The sequence below is a fragment of the Triticum dicoccoides genome, chromosome 7B (genome assembly GCF_002162155.2).
Source record: "Triticum dicoccoides isolate Atlit2015 ecotype Zavitan chromosome 7B, WEW_v2.0, whole genome shotgun sequence".
Lineage (NCBI taxonomy): Eukaryota > Viridiplantae > Streptophyta > Magnoliopsida > Poales > Poaceae > Triticum > Triticum dicoccoides.
Window position 1 is genome coordinate 32,927,981 of NC_041393.1, and position 13,016 is coordinate 32,940,996.

Below are 13,016 nucleotides of genomic sequence, written 5' to 3' on the forward strand. Positions count from 1 at the left end.
TTCTTCATGCACTAGTAGTAACTTATCCAACCCAATTATTATTGATGATATCTATTCTCTTGGTAAGGATAAGGTTGGCAATGTGTTTGCCAAGTTTGTTGGTACTCAAAGTGGTGTCAAGCAAAGAACCATTTGGGTAGCCAAACCTATTGTGACTAACCTCTTAGGACCCAACTTGGTTGGGGACCAACAAGCTCAAACTTGATCAATAGGTGTTGTTGGAGGGCATTGGAGACTTGGCTACATTATGAAGAATTAAGGGGACTTCATCACTCTTATTGTCTCAAGCCAAGTCAATTGAATCATCAAGTTTATATCTTATATCCAATGTGCCTCCTTGTGGTAACTTGTACTTAAAATTGCTTACATTGAAAGTTACTTGCCCCCTTGCATGTTTTGGTTTTGTTCCTTGCATGTGTTTGTATATGTTGTGATTCCAACTTGCTTATCTTGAGCAATCAAGTATGTGTGTGTTGGTTTGCACACCATGTACATGTGTGTCGTGCGTTGAGCCTTTATGCTTCTTGTTTGTATCCTAGTTGGCTCGTGTGAGAGATTAATGGAACATCCCATTTTGGGGGAGTGATGTGCTTTGTGCACCTCACAATCCTATAAATGTGTGTACATGAGGAATACCATCTAGTATTGATATTACAAGATTATCTAGTCGCTAGGTGGTATATCTCTCATGAGAAATTCAAATTCTAAATAGTCCATTAATTATCTCTTGTTTGTTCCTCTTATTGCCTCTTGTTAAGTTCTTATTGGTATCACATTATGGGGGAGTAATATGCTAAGTGCATATTACAAGCCTAGAAAATGTGTACATTTGAGATATTGTCACCTAGAATTGATATTGTAGATTATCTTGTTCCTAGGTGGCATGTTAGCTCTACAAGTTGCAATTTGCTTGTGTTTGTTGTGAAGATGATGTTGGATGTCCTTGTTATCTACCACCGGGATTTATTTCCAAATACTTTTTGTCTTTTGACAATTGGTAGTCACTTATGTGTGGTAGAATTTGTTGATCATCTTTACTTTGGATTTTGTTTTTCCTTTTCTCTTGCCAAGGTTTGTGTCAACTCCCGGTGTCTTCCCTACCACTTGTGGATCTTGTGTATTTCTTGTTCTTGTCTAGTGTTTTCTATATATAGTGAAAGTAGTGATCCCACCTTGTGCATTTTGTATTCAAATTTAAATCCTATATAATGCACAACTCGTGGGGGAGCTATCCTATTTTCTTAAGAACACTCTTCTTGTGATCCTTATCAAGTGTGTTTTGGTGGAAGGCAAGCCATTTCTTTTTGATACTTTGTGCCATCATGAAACTTTGTTGAGAGATTGGTTTGTTTGGAACCATCCTCTCTTTGGGAGTTTGACATCTTTAGTTTAGTGTGTATCAATGGATATCTCATTCCTTGATGTATCCTTAATGATATCTTCCAAGTGATGATTTCTCCATTTGGTATCCTTTTCACTTGGCATTTCTTTCTCTTTAGGTTTCGGGTTTTGAAAGTCTTGAGCATGCATGTTTACTTCATGTATTTTATTTTGCATGCTTTCTTTCTTTGACTCAATATATAGGGGGATCTCCACCAAGTCTCAAATCGGATGAGATGTGTATGAAATTCATTTTCATATCTATATGCACATATTTATGTGGAGTTTGTCCTATGTATTGGTTTTTCTAACTATTTGGTCCCAATGAGTTTGGGTACTGTTTAGTCTGTGTTGTTCTTCAAGGAACATTTGGAGATGCATTGGATGCTCGGCTCACTCACAAGGAAGGTGTTGTCACCATGTGCATATTGGAGTCAAGCTAGGATGATCAATGAACTACTATCTACCTTCAATTGGTATCTACTACATCCTTCCAATGAGATCTCGGTAACAAGTATCTATTCATGCTCTCTCCTCTTGCATTCAATCTTGTGTAGGTTGCATCTTGGCATGATATTCATTTCATATCTTGTGATACTTGTTTCCTTTCTCAAAGCATCCCAACGATGATCTCTTGTTGCTAGTTGTTATGCCTTTGATGGATGTGTGTTTGGACTTCACTTATATACAATAAGACCATATCTAGCCAAGTGCTATGCTTTCAAGCAAATATCTTATTGGTATATTTATGACTTCCTTGTGGATATCTTGTTCCTTCGTGTTGTAACTATTTCAGGTGTACATCCTTCTTTGTAGATATATATATCATCATGATTTCGTCTACATAGAACCTTATACACTTGAGAGAAATTACATCTCTAGTTGATATCTTTTCTTTCACGTCCACCTTGTCTTTCTTATGTTATTTCTTTGGTGGCTCCGTGAAAGCTTTTGCCTTGAGTGCGTGTCCTCTATCGTTGCATCTTGTTGCACTCTTGTGTGGTGAAGATTATTTTCCTCTTGCTTATCTTTACGAGGTTTTTGCCATCTTAATTGGTATCCCTCGTCTTGATGAGCCTCCCCTCGTCTATCTTCACCACGGGTTGTCACAAGCATAGGTTCTCTTTTGCTTATTAGTAAGCTTGTGAACCCATTTGCCAGTTGTGTGTGGGAATGATAGGCCTTGCACCGTGTGCCTCATTCTTTCAAGACTATGTTGATGCTTAATCCTCATCCTAATCTTAGTCTTCTCAAGTGCTTCGCCATGACTCACACACATCATTTTGGTTGAGCCTATTCTTAAGTTGCCTCTTTTACATGTTGCTCAACCATGTGCTTGTTGCAAGCGCTAGGCTTTGTTTCCTATATGCTCACTTGCACTGGATGTGAGTTTCTATTGATTTTGGGGGAGCTATGATCCTATTTTGTGCACTTTGTATTCAAATACAAAAATTCTTATGTGTGCACAAATCATGGTGAGCTTCTCTAGTTTCTTTAGAACACTCCTTTGCGCTTTTCATAATATCTTTATTTTTTGTGGCATGTAGGATCATTGGTCTAGTTGGTTCAATTGATATCCGTTGATTGCTTGCTTCAATTGGTATCTTCTGATTGCTTGTGTCTCTCTTTGTTATGTCTTTGTGGCATATCTTTCTGTTGCAATCTTTGGGCATCAATATAGTTTGTCTTCCTCCAAGTATTGGCAGTTGGATATGTGTATTGCATTCCACTCCCTTGTTGAGAAATACACAATTTATGAAGGACCACAATTTATATTGGCCTTCTAAGATTTTCGCCCATTTTGGCAATCGATGCCAATGGGGGAGAAGTTTCAGAGAGTTTTGTGGAGTAGCTTTGGTTTTTGTTTCCTTAGCATTTGCATCTCATACGCATGCATTATTGGTTGGTGCATTGAATGGTGATGCATAATTCCTTGTATAAACTCTCTTGAAAGTGATTGTCATCAATTACCAAAATGGGGGAGATTGAAAGGACATGTGGTGCCCCCATGTGTGGTTTTGGTAATTGATGACAATCTCTATGGACTAATGGTTGCCTTGAGTTATATTTGAAGGGTTTGCCCATAGGCTTTTCTTGGAGTCCATTTGTTGGTTTCAATGAGAGTTTGTGATGACCAAGGTGCTATTAAGGAATTATCCAAAGATTAGTCATATGAGTGTTGAGCTTATTGCAAGCATGTCTTGAAGAAGAAGGTTGTGTGATCATTCACGTTTACCTTCAAGACATCATCCAAATGAAGAGAGTTGCAAAGATTTAAGGTTGATCAAGACTAAGTCAAGAGTGAATCAAGCTGATCAACTCACAAAGCGTAGAAGATGTACCGAGAGGGATCAAGTGATCCCATGGTATGGTAAGCATTATCCATTGCACTTTATGTACTAACCCATGGTCTATATGAGAGTTGTATGTGGGGTTAGGTACGTATCCATGGGCTTGCGTCAAGAGGAAGATATCATACAACCCATGGAAAGGATGACATCAAGTGGTGATCGTCATCAAGATTGTCGTGTGCAAGTTCAAGTGGAGCATCACGAAGGGATCAAGTGCTTGAATCTTGCCATCCATTGTGGTGTCAATGGACTTGTGAAGATGTGCCGAAGAGTGGCTCACCCATAGTGAACTATGGGGGAGCAATCATCTAGTCTTCATCGAGCCAACGCAATCAAGAAAGGTGGTCCAACTTGAGGGAGTCAAGATCGTCTTCATGTAGCTCAAGTGGACCATGTGCAAGGCAAAGGTTTTCCCTTGATAGGTTTTATATTTTACCGGTCTTGTGGTGGTAGTTGGGAGACCGAGTTATAGGATCGTTTGTCGTACTATCAAGGAGGGCTCTCAAGTTGGTAGCTTGATCGTATCATTAGTAGAGAGCTCAAACCATTGCATCCTTGCATCATGTTTGTTGGTTCTTGTTTGGTTATCTTTGTGAGTCTTAGAGCTTATGGTCATCTTGATGACAAGCTTGAGTTCATCGAAAACGGAGTTCGCATGCGTCTTCTATGATGTTTTCGGTGTTGGAGGTTTTACCGGTCTTATCCGATGAAGGGTTCTCACCATTTTCTTATGGAACTTTTCTCATTTGCTTATTCTTGATATTTCTATCAATATTGTGTTAGCCCATGTCGTTAGCTTTCCAACAAACTTGGTTTCGTTGAATTCGGAGTCCGTTTGCAAAAGTTGTGGCTGTTTTGGTAAAGGCTGCAGCGGTACTACCGCGACTAGAGCGGATGTAATTTTTTACTACCGCTCCAGAGCGGTACTACCACGGCTCCTATAGCGGTAGTACCGCTCCAGAGCAGTACTACCGTGGCTCCTAAGCGGTAGTACCGCTCCGGACCAAAAACTCGTGTTTTCTCTCTTGTTGGGCTGTTTTGACCGTGCTAAGCGGTAGTACCGCTCCTCCAAGCGGTAGTACCGCTTGTGCACGACCTGAGCACATAACAGTTGTATTCGGGAGGTCCTATAAAAGGGGGTATTCTTCCCCAATGAACCTAATCCTTTGAGCTCGTGTTCTTCCCCCATTGTTGACCTTCTTCGAGCTTGCTAACTCTCAATCCCTCCAATGATTCTTGCTAGTTCTTCAGGGAAAAGAGAGAGGAGATCTAGATCCACGTTTCCACCAATCACTTTCTCCTCTAAGTGAGGGGAACCCCTTGGATCTAGATCTTGGAGTTCTTCGTGTTCTTCTTTCGTTCTTCCTCTCATTTTCCTCCCTAGCATTAGTTGCTTTGGTGGGATTTGGGAGAGAAGGACTTGGGCACTCCGTGTGCCCTTGCCATTGCATTTGGTGCATTGGTTTGAGTTCTCCACGTGATACGTGGAGTTACAAGTTGAGAAGCTTATTACTCTTGGGTGCTTGGTGCCCTTGAGCTTGTTCCTCTTGGGTGCTTGGGCGCCCTAGACGGTTGGTGGTGTTCGGAGCTCAATCATTATGGTGTAAAGCTCCGGGCAAGCGTCGGGGTCTCTAATTAGGTTGTGGAGATCGCCCCGAGCAATTTGACGGGTACCGGTGACCGCCCCCAAGGGTTGCCAAAGTGTACGGGTCAGGTGACCGCCCCTAAGGGTTGCCATTTGTACGGGTTCGGTGACCGTCCTCAAGGGTCCCTTAGTGGAATCACGGTATCTTGCATTGTGCGAGGGCGTGAGGAGATTACGGTAGCCCTAGTGGCTTCTTGGGGAGCATTGTGCCTCCACACCGCTCCAAACGGAGATTAGCATCCGCAAGGGTGTGAACTTCAGGATACATTGTCGTCTCCGCGTGCCTCGGTTATCTCTTACCCGAGCCCCTTTACTTATGCACTTTACTTTGTGATAGCCATATTGTTCTTTGTCATATGTCTTGCTATCACATAGTTGCTTATCTTGCTTAGCATAAGTTGTTGGTGCACATAGGTGAGCCTAGTTGTTGTAGGTTTTGTACTTGACAAATTAACTGCTAGGTTTATTCCGTATTTGTTCAAGCCTCTACCGTAATTATTTTAAAACGCCTATTCACCCCCCCTCTAGGCGACATCCTCGATCTTTCAAACCTGCTGGTCCGGCTCCTCCACCTCCATCGGGCCATCTCGTCCTCCTCCTCTTCCCCCGACTGCTCCTCCTCCTCCTCCTCCTCCGGCTCCGGTGAGTATGGAGGCAGCCCGGCAGCGATGCGGGTGGCGCGCGCGGCTTGCCTCACCCGGATCTCCTGCTGGATCTCAGAGGAACGCTCCGACGTCAGCATGGCATAGTTGGTGATCTTGCTCCGGACCATGGCGGAGTGCCGGAGCGTGGGCGAAGTGTTTTACCGTGGAAAGAGCACCGGAGCGGGAGAGGGAGGAGGTGGATGGGTTCGGACTGGCAACACGGAGAGAGGGGAGGGGATGGGTTAGGGTTGCCAGACGCCGACCGGCTTAAATAGCCGGATTTGGTCTTGGACGGCGAACTGGCGCCACGCGGTGTTCACACCACAGCGACGGACCTGGCGTCCATCGGACCGCCGGGTTTCCGGGCGTTTCCGCGTGGGACCCCGCCGTCAGACCGACGTGGCGGACGTGCCCGGTGCGTTCGGGCACCTCCATATCCGCCCCATATTTGGGCTGGATGTGGGGGGTGTCGGTCAGTCCCGGCGTTTGAGGACCGTTTGAGGGGTTCGTCTGGGTCAAAAAATCGTGACGTATAAGTCGAGTTTGAGAGGTCCAACTATAGATGGTCTTTTTTTTGAACATCGGTACGGACGCAAGCGCTCATATACACGCGCATACACTCATCCCTATGAACGCACACACGCACACCCTACCCCTATGAGCACCTCCAAAAGACTGAGCCGACATATCATCAAATAAATCCAAAAATAAATGCGAGCACCAGGATTTGAATCCTGGTGGGTTGGGAATATCACAGTCCCTCTAATCATCCAACCATAGATTGGTTCGCCAGCTATAGATGGTCTTATTCTGTTTGCTTAGTGTCACTCACTGTAGCATCCCACCGCAAGCCTCGAACCCAACGAGAAGAGTCCACGTTTCGGATGATTGGTCCGTTATCGGAAAAAAGCCAAACAAATCACCGCCGTTAAATAAGGATCGACGGCCGCGGCATGGCCGTCGTCACATCGTTCCTCCGCTGCGCGACCGCCGCCGCTCTCGCACTCCACCACCACCACCACCAACCGGCCTTCCTCGCCGTCCGCCTCCGCTTCCCGCGCCCCCGGATCCCGACAAGGATGTCCATGTCGTCCTCGCCGGCCGCCGCCGCAGCCGCCGCGCCGCACCAAGCCGGGGCGTGGTACGCGGTGCCGGACCTCAGCCTCCGCGACCACCGCTTCGCCGTCCCGCTTGACCACTCCTCCCCCTCCGCGCCGCACATCACCGTCTTCGCCCGCGAGGTTGTCGCAGGTACTCCCCGCTTCCTCCCTCGCATCTCCCCTGCTACGCCTCTCGGTCACGGAGTTAGGGGGATAAGATGGCCCTGCACATCCGCTGCGGGATCGGTGGGCAGGTTAAGTAGAATTTCGCGTGCTCGTTTTATCTCTCTCTCATTTTTTAATCTCTGTTCTGAGGCAACCAGGAATCAGTAGTAGGAGTATATGCTTAGGAAATACTAGTAGGAAGTAAAACATTGTTTGGTAGATTTGGGAATGAGTCATGCAAACATTGACGAACCTTTTGCGCTGTCCACTGGCACGACCATGCTAAAACACACAGTTCCCGCTTGGTTTACTGAATCCTCGGTAAGGCGTGTCGGGTGTAGCTGCAGAGACGCTGGGCCGAGACGCCGAGTGTATGGATACAATGCCCATGCGTGGAAGAACTGAATTTTAAGTTAATGCAATGTATCCAACATCATATGCTTGGAACACTTCATGCTAATTTCATGTTGAGCGAGCGTGATTAACTTACTACTGTACTGTTCTTTTATGCCCTGCATCCACATGACTGTTTAAGTGTATCATTACAGCTGGAAAAGAAGAGGCCGCTTTGCCTTATCTGGTGTACCTACAAGGGGGGCCTGGATATGAAAGTCCCCGTCCCACGGAAGCGAGTGGTTGGGTAAAGAAGGCATGCGAAGAATACCGCGTGCTATTGCTCGATCAGGTACATTCCAACTTCTTCGGCAGATGCTCTGTACTCTTCGGTTTTTGCACCCATCTTGGTCTTCCTGTGCTGACATTCTTTTTACCTTTCAGCGAGGAACAGGATTGTCAACACCGTTGACAACATCATCTCTTTCTCAAATAACATCTGCAGCAGAGCAGGTGGAGTATCTGAAGCATTTCAGGGCGGATAGCATAGTTAAGGATGCAGAGTTTATTCGTCGGCATCTTGTACCAGATGCCAAGCCTTGGACAATTCTGGGACAGGTATAGTATGTAACATTATGTGACCTTGATGCACTTGTTTGTCTTGCATTTCTTATTTATTGTTGTTAATGCAATGTTGTCATTTATACCGTCTATTATTTCCTTCTATACAGAGTTATGGTGGATTTTGTGCCGTTACATATTTGAGTTTTGCTCCAGAGGGCCTGAAAGCTGTCCTTTTAACCGGAGGGCTTCCACCACTAGGAAAGCCCTGCACTGCAGAAACTGTGTACAGAGCCTGCTTTAAGCAGGTTCAGCAGCAAAATGAGAAGTACTATAAGAGGTTTCCTCAAGATGTACAAGTCGTTCATGAAGTTGTGAGATACTTGAGTGAATCTGAAGGTGGAGGAGTAAGTCATTCTTATTATTTTTGCGCTTTCTCTCACATGTGAATTTGAAACTTGTTTCTTATGCAACATATTTTTATCAGGTTCTTCTTCCATCAGGTGGCAGGTTAACCCCTAAGATGCTGCAGTGCCTTGGACTATCTGGTTTAGGTTTCAGTGGAGGATTTGAAAGACTGCATTATCTGTAAGAAATATTTGCATTTTCTTCATTACTTGATAAAATAATGTGACTTTCTGATCTGTGTCACTCCTTGCTATTGTCTGGGACAGACTCGAGAGAGTGTGGGATCCTGTACTCGTTCCTGGTGCAAAAAAGAATATAAGCTATTACTTCTTGAAAGAGGTACTAAGCATCACCAGTATAATGTTGATCTTTAAAATTACCATGTTCTATGTCTCTAATGGGTAACCTTACATTATATTTTCCTGCAGTTTGACATGTGGGTAGGTTTTGATCAAAATCCTCTCTATGCTCTCTTGCATGAGTCTATCTACTGCGAGGTAACTTTTGATACCTTTTTTTAATCTGTTTAGCTGGTACTGCAACTCTTTTTCTTAAGTCTACTGTAATTCATGGATCCAGGGATCTTCATCAAAGTGGTCAGCCGATAAGATCCTCAATGAAAATGGAAGTTTGTTCGACCCTGTTAAGGCTACAGAAGAAGGCCGTCCTGTGTATCTTACTGGAGAGGTATGCCCAGATCTTTATGGGATGCGTCATTTGTTATAGTCATGTTCCTGCTAAATTTGAGCTCTACCATGCGCTGAGAGTAGACTTTGTAGCATTTTGGTCTGTCTGGCAAGTTTGTAGTAATCTGTAACTCTTTAATTAATGAGATGAGGCAAAGCTTTGCCTTTGTTTATAGAAACTGGTTCCTTACAAACTTAGGGCGTGTTTGGATGCTCTCCGCTCCCGGAGTTTGTCGAGCGACGCCGAACGGGTAAACTCCGTGGAGTAGAAAATGAGGAGTGGAGCGGTTCCAGGCAAAAAATGCAGAGCTGCCTTTTCTGAGATCTCAGATCCTTAAATCAAGGAGTTGATAAGATTTACGAAGAAATTGCCACCGCCAAGTGAAAACGGTTCGCGTGCTCACTCATTCCTGTTCCTCGCCCAGCTCCACGTGAATCGGGAGCAGAGTTGTATGCCGAACAGCTTTGTACTAGCGCTATTTTCTACAAGGAGCGGCATTTCTGGTGGAGAAGCGGGAGTTGAGGATTCGAAGGAGCTAGAGCATTTCCGAACACGCACTTAGTAACCCATGAAGTGAAAAGCTATAACATTGCAGGCTGTTTTCAGTCTATGAATAGTCTGTAGTTACCAAAGTGTGGCAATTGGAAATTTCAAAGTTGCATTTTATTTGCTGAGATCTTACCAACGTGAACTTAGGTTGACAATGCTCCTTTTACGAAGGGATGGTATTCAGTGCAAAGGACTCTTCTAGTTTAGCTATTGAAGGGAGTCCGACACTACCCTTTTCAGTACCTGGGTAACCTTGGGTCAAGCCATGTCAGGGCGAACTTATGCAATGATAAAGGGGACACTACTTAGCAGCACCCTATTGCGTACTGAGATATTCCTTGCTTATGATTTGTCATGAGTTCCTAACATGTGTTTGTTTCCTTAACCCAGATGGTGTTTCCATGTTTTTTCGATGAGATCAATGCTCTACGACCCCTAAAGGAGGCTGCCCATTTGTTAGCTGAGAAGGAGGACTGGCCTCCGTTGTATGATATCAGCGTGTTGAACAACAACAAGGTTCGATCTTTTCCCAAGATTATAGCCTCCTTCATGGCATGCACGCTTGTTTCATCTGACGCATGTATGTCATGCTGATTGCATTCAGGTTCCAGTGGCCGCCACGGTGTACTACGAGGACATGTACGTCAACTTCAACATCGCCAAGGAGACGGCATCCCAGATCGCCGGGATCCGGCTGTGGGTGACCAATGAGTACCCGCACTCCGGCCTTCGCGACGGCGGCCCCCACGTCTTCGAGCATCTCATGGGTCTTTTGAAGGGCAAGAGGCCTCTGTTTTAGCCTTTCAGCTCATCCATAAATATATGACAATAAAGCCTTCATTTTCTCCTAGTTGAGAAATGAATTACAATATACCCCTGGTTAAATATCTTTGAATATCTGCACATATATCCTGGGGCACAAATTTTGGCGCTCCAGTCATGCTTGCACGCTTAGAATTGCGCTATGTTATGCACAGCTCGTTGAGATCCTTCTGAACTCTAGAAGTTCAGACAAAGAGGAAGAAAAGAAAATTAGAAGCCCAAGAAAGGGTATCTGAATTCTAATGGGGCTGGATTGTTCAACGCGCCAAAGAAAGTGTACTAGTTCAGACTTTATGTTTCATATTCGTAAGATCTGAAGACGAACTGTTATCACAACAGAGTAAATTGCAAAGGATCATCTGTAAGTTCTGCTTCCACATTACATATTTGTTTCGAAGCTTAAGTATACTACAGTTCCAAATTATCTCAGTGTCAGCCAACAGCACAAGTTTTGCTCGCAAGGACATGGACTTTGTTCCTCTTAGAGGTCAGAGCCGAGGGACAGTTTGCAAATTTGTAGGCGAATAAAAGTTTGACTGACGTATACATGTAGAGAAAGTGTATTGACGTATACACACATGTAGAGAAAATTAGCAGGAAATGAGATGACGGCCACAGTATGTAGAGAAAATGGAGTGCTCCAAGCCCGTTTGCAGATCCTCGAACAAGCACAAAACGGGCTTGGAGCATGCCAGATGCCCTCTCGATATCCTTTCTAACCCCTTGTCTGTGCACAAAGTGAGGTCTCGATATCCTTTCTAACCCCTTGTCTGTGCACAAAGTGAGGTCTTTCCTTTGCCATGGCTCAGGAATGGTCTTGATGAAGGTTGCCCATGGTGGATAAATACCATCACAAAGATAAAAAGCCCATGTTATAGTCATGACCAATTTGTGGAAAACTGTAGGATGGCTGAATATTATGTTATATTAATCTGACCCGTGTAGGGGTATATATAGAGGTACAATGGAGGGAGAGAGACTTGGAGTAGAGGACAAGTTAAACCTATCCTATTTCTATCTCTTATCTCTATCTTAAACGTAAATATACTTCTAACATTCCCCCTCAGTCGTAGCGGGAGTGAAGCGGACGATGACGACTGAATTTGAACTCTTGTGCTTTCGTCGTCTTCTCCGCCGCACCATCATCAACTGCGTCTCTGATGGGTCGGCACCTAGGGCGGTGACTGTGTCCCCTTCTAGTGCCTTCCTGCCTTCTCCTCTATTCCCTCCCGCAGTCACAGCGGGAGTGTCGTGGACGCAAGTGACGAGGCGGACGCTGTTGACTGGAGTTGTTGCCGATGAGTTGTTGTAGACGTAGCCTTTAATGTCGAGGTAGCCGATCATGGTGATGTAGCCGTGGTCGAGGTAGTCGTGGTCGATGGTGTGGTCGTCGTGGATGATGAAGCCGCACAAAGCCGGAGGCGCAAAAAAAATGCGCTATGACGGAGCTGCAGACGTGGACGATGCACCTTGCTGATGTCAGAGGGTGCCGTCGGCGATGAGTCCACCGATTTTGCCAAGACCGGAAGAAGCCCATCGAGCACACATCGGTTTTACCAGAACCGTGTGGCCGTGTAGGGTCGTCATTGTAGTGACGCCGTGTCGATGCAGTCGTGTAGTTATGGATGACGCGGTCGATGCCGTCGTCGTGACGCGGTCATTGCCGTCGTCGAGGTCGCGTCTTGCAAACAAGTCTGTCAGAGGACGCTAGGTGCCCATCTTGTGGACGAGGCCGCGGCGGTGTGTTGATGAAGATGTTGGTGAAGACGACGTTGATGAAGACCTTGGCGATGAAGTGTCGGCGATAACATTGCAGCGGCATGTCGACGATGATGCGTCGCTGGAAGGCGTCCCTCCGCGTGACGAAGTGTCGATGTCGCGCCATGCTGAAGAAGTATGTTCGCTCATAGCCCGGCGTAGTCGTACAGGTTGATGTCGTTCGGCTCGGGGTCAATGCAGATGAAGATCGGTTACGTAGATGCATGTCGTTGGTCTGGTTGATGCAGATGTAGATCCATAGCCCGGCGATGCAGAAGTGCTGATGTAGGTGCCTGTGACCCGTTGTTGAAGGCGAGGCGTCGAGTAGCTGAAGCCGAGTCGATGGATGCGCATGGACAGGAGGTGTGCGGTTGCACGTTCCGCCCTCCAGGTCTCGATGCGCTCGCATGAGTCACACATCAGATGCATGCTCGTGGAGTCGACGCAGTTGGCGCCGGTGCGTACCGGCCGGCTAGATCAGTGTAAATTGCTTTGCTCGGCGTAGATCGGTCGGTGCAATTTGCCCGGTGCTTCATGTTGAAACTGGGGCATACTGCCGGTACAGGAGAACTCGATGCAGACCTTATTGAAGCCTCATCTGAGTGCATGGACG

General features: G+C 45.7%; 1 protein-coding gene across 1 annotated transcript; it reads left to right on the plus strand.

Annotated features, from left to right (window-relative positions):
• Nucleotides 1-6,896: 6,896 nt before the first annotated feature.
• On the plus strand, nucleotides 6,897-11,010 carry LOC119338378 (proline iminopeptidase-like). The gene is made up of 10 exons (XM_037610691.1): nucleotides 6,897-7,271; nucleotides 7,834-7,970; nucleotides 8,063-8,236; nucleotides 8,350-8,586; nucleotides 8,667-8,767; nucleotides 8,854-8,926; nucleotides 9,016-9,084; nucleotides 9,167-9,274; nucleotides 10,214-10,339; nucleotides 10,428-11,010. Exons 1-10 carry the CDS (start codon nucleotides 6,974-6,976, stop codon nucleotides 10,620-10,622), a joined length of 1,518 nt encoding a protein of 505 aa, XP_037466588.1. The 5' UTR covers nucleotides 6,897-6,973; the 3' UTR covers nucleotides 10,623-11,010.
• The last annotated feature ends 2,006 nt before the right edge of the window (nucleotides 11,011-13,016 follow it).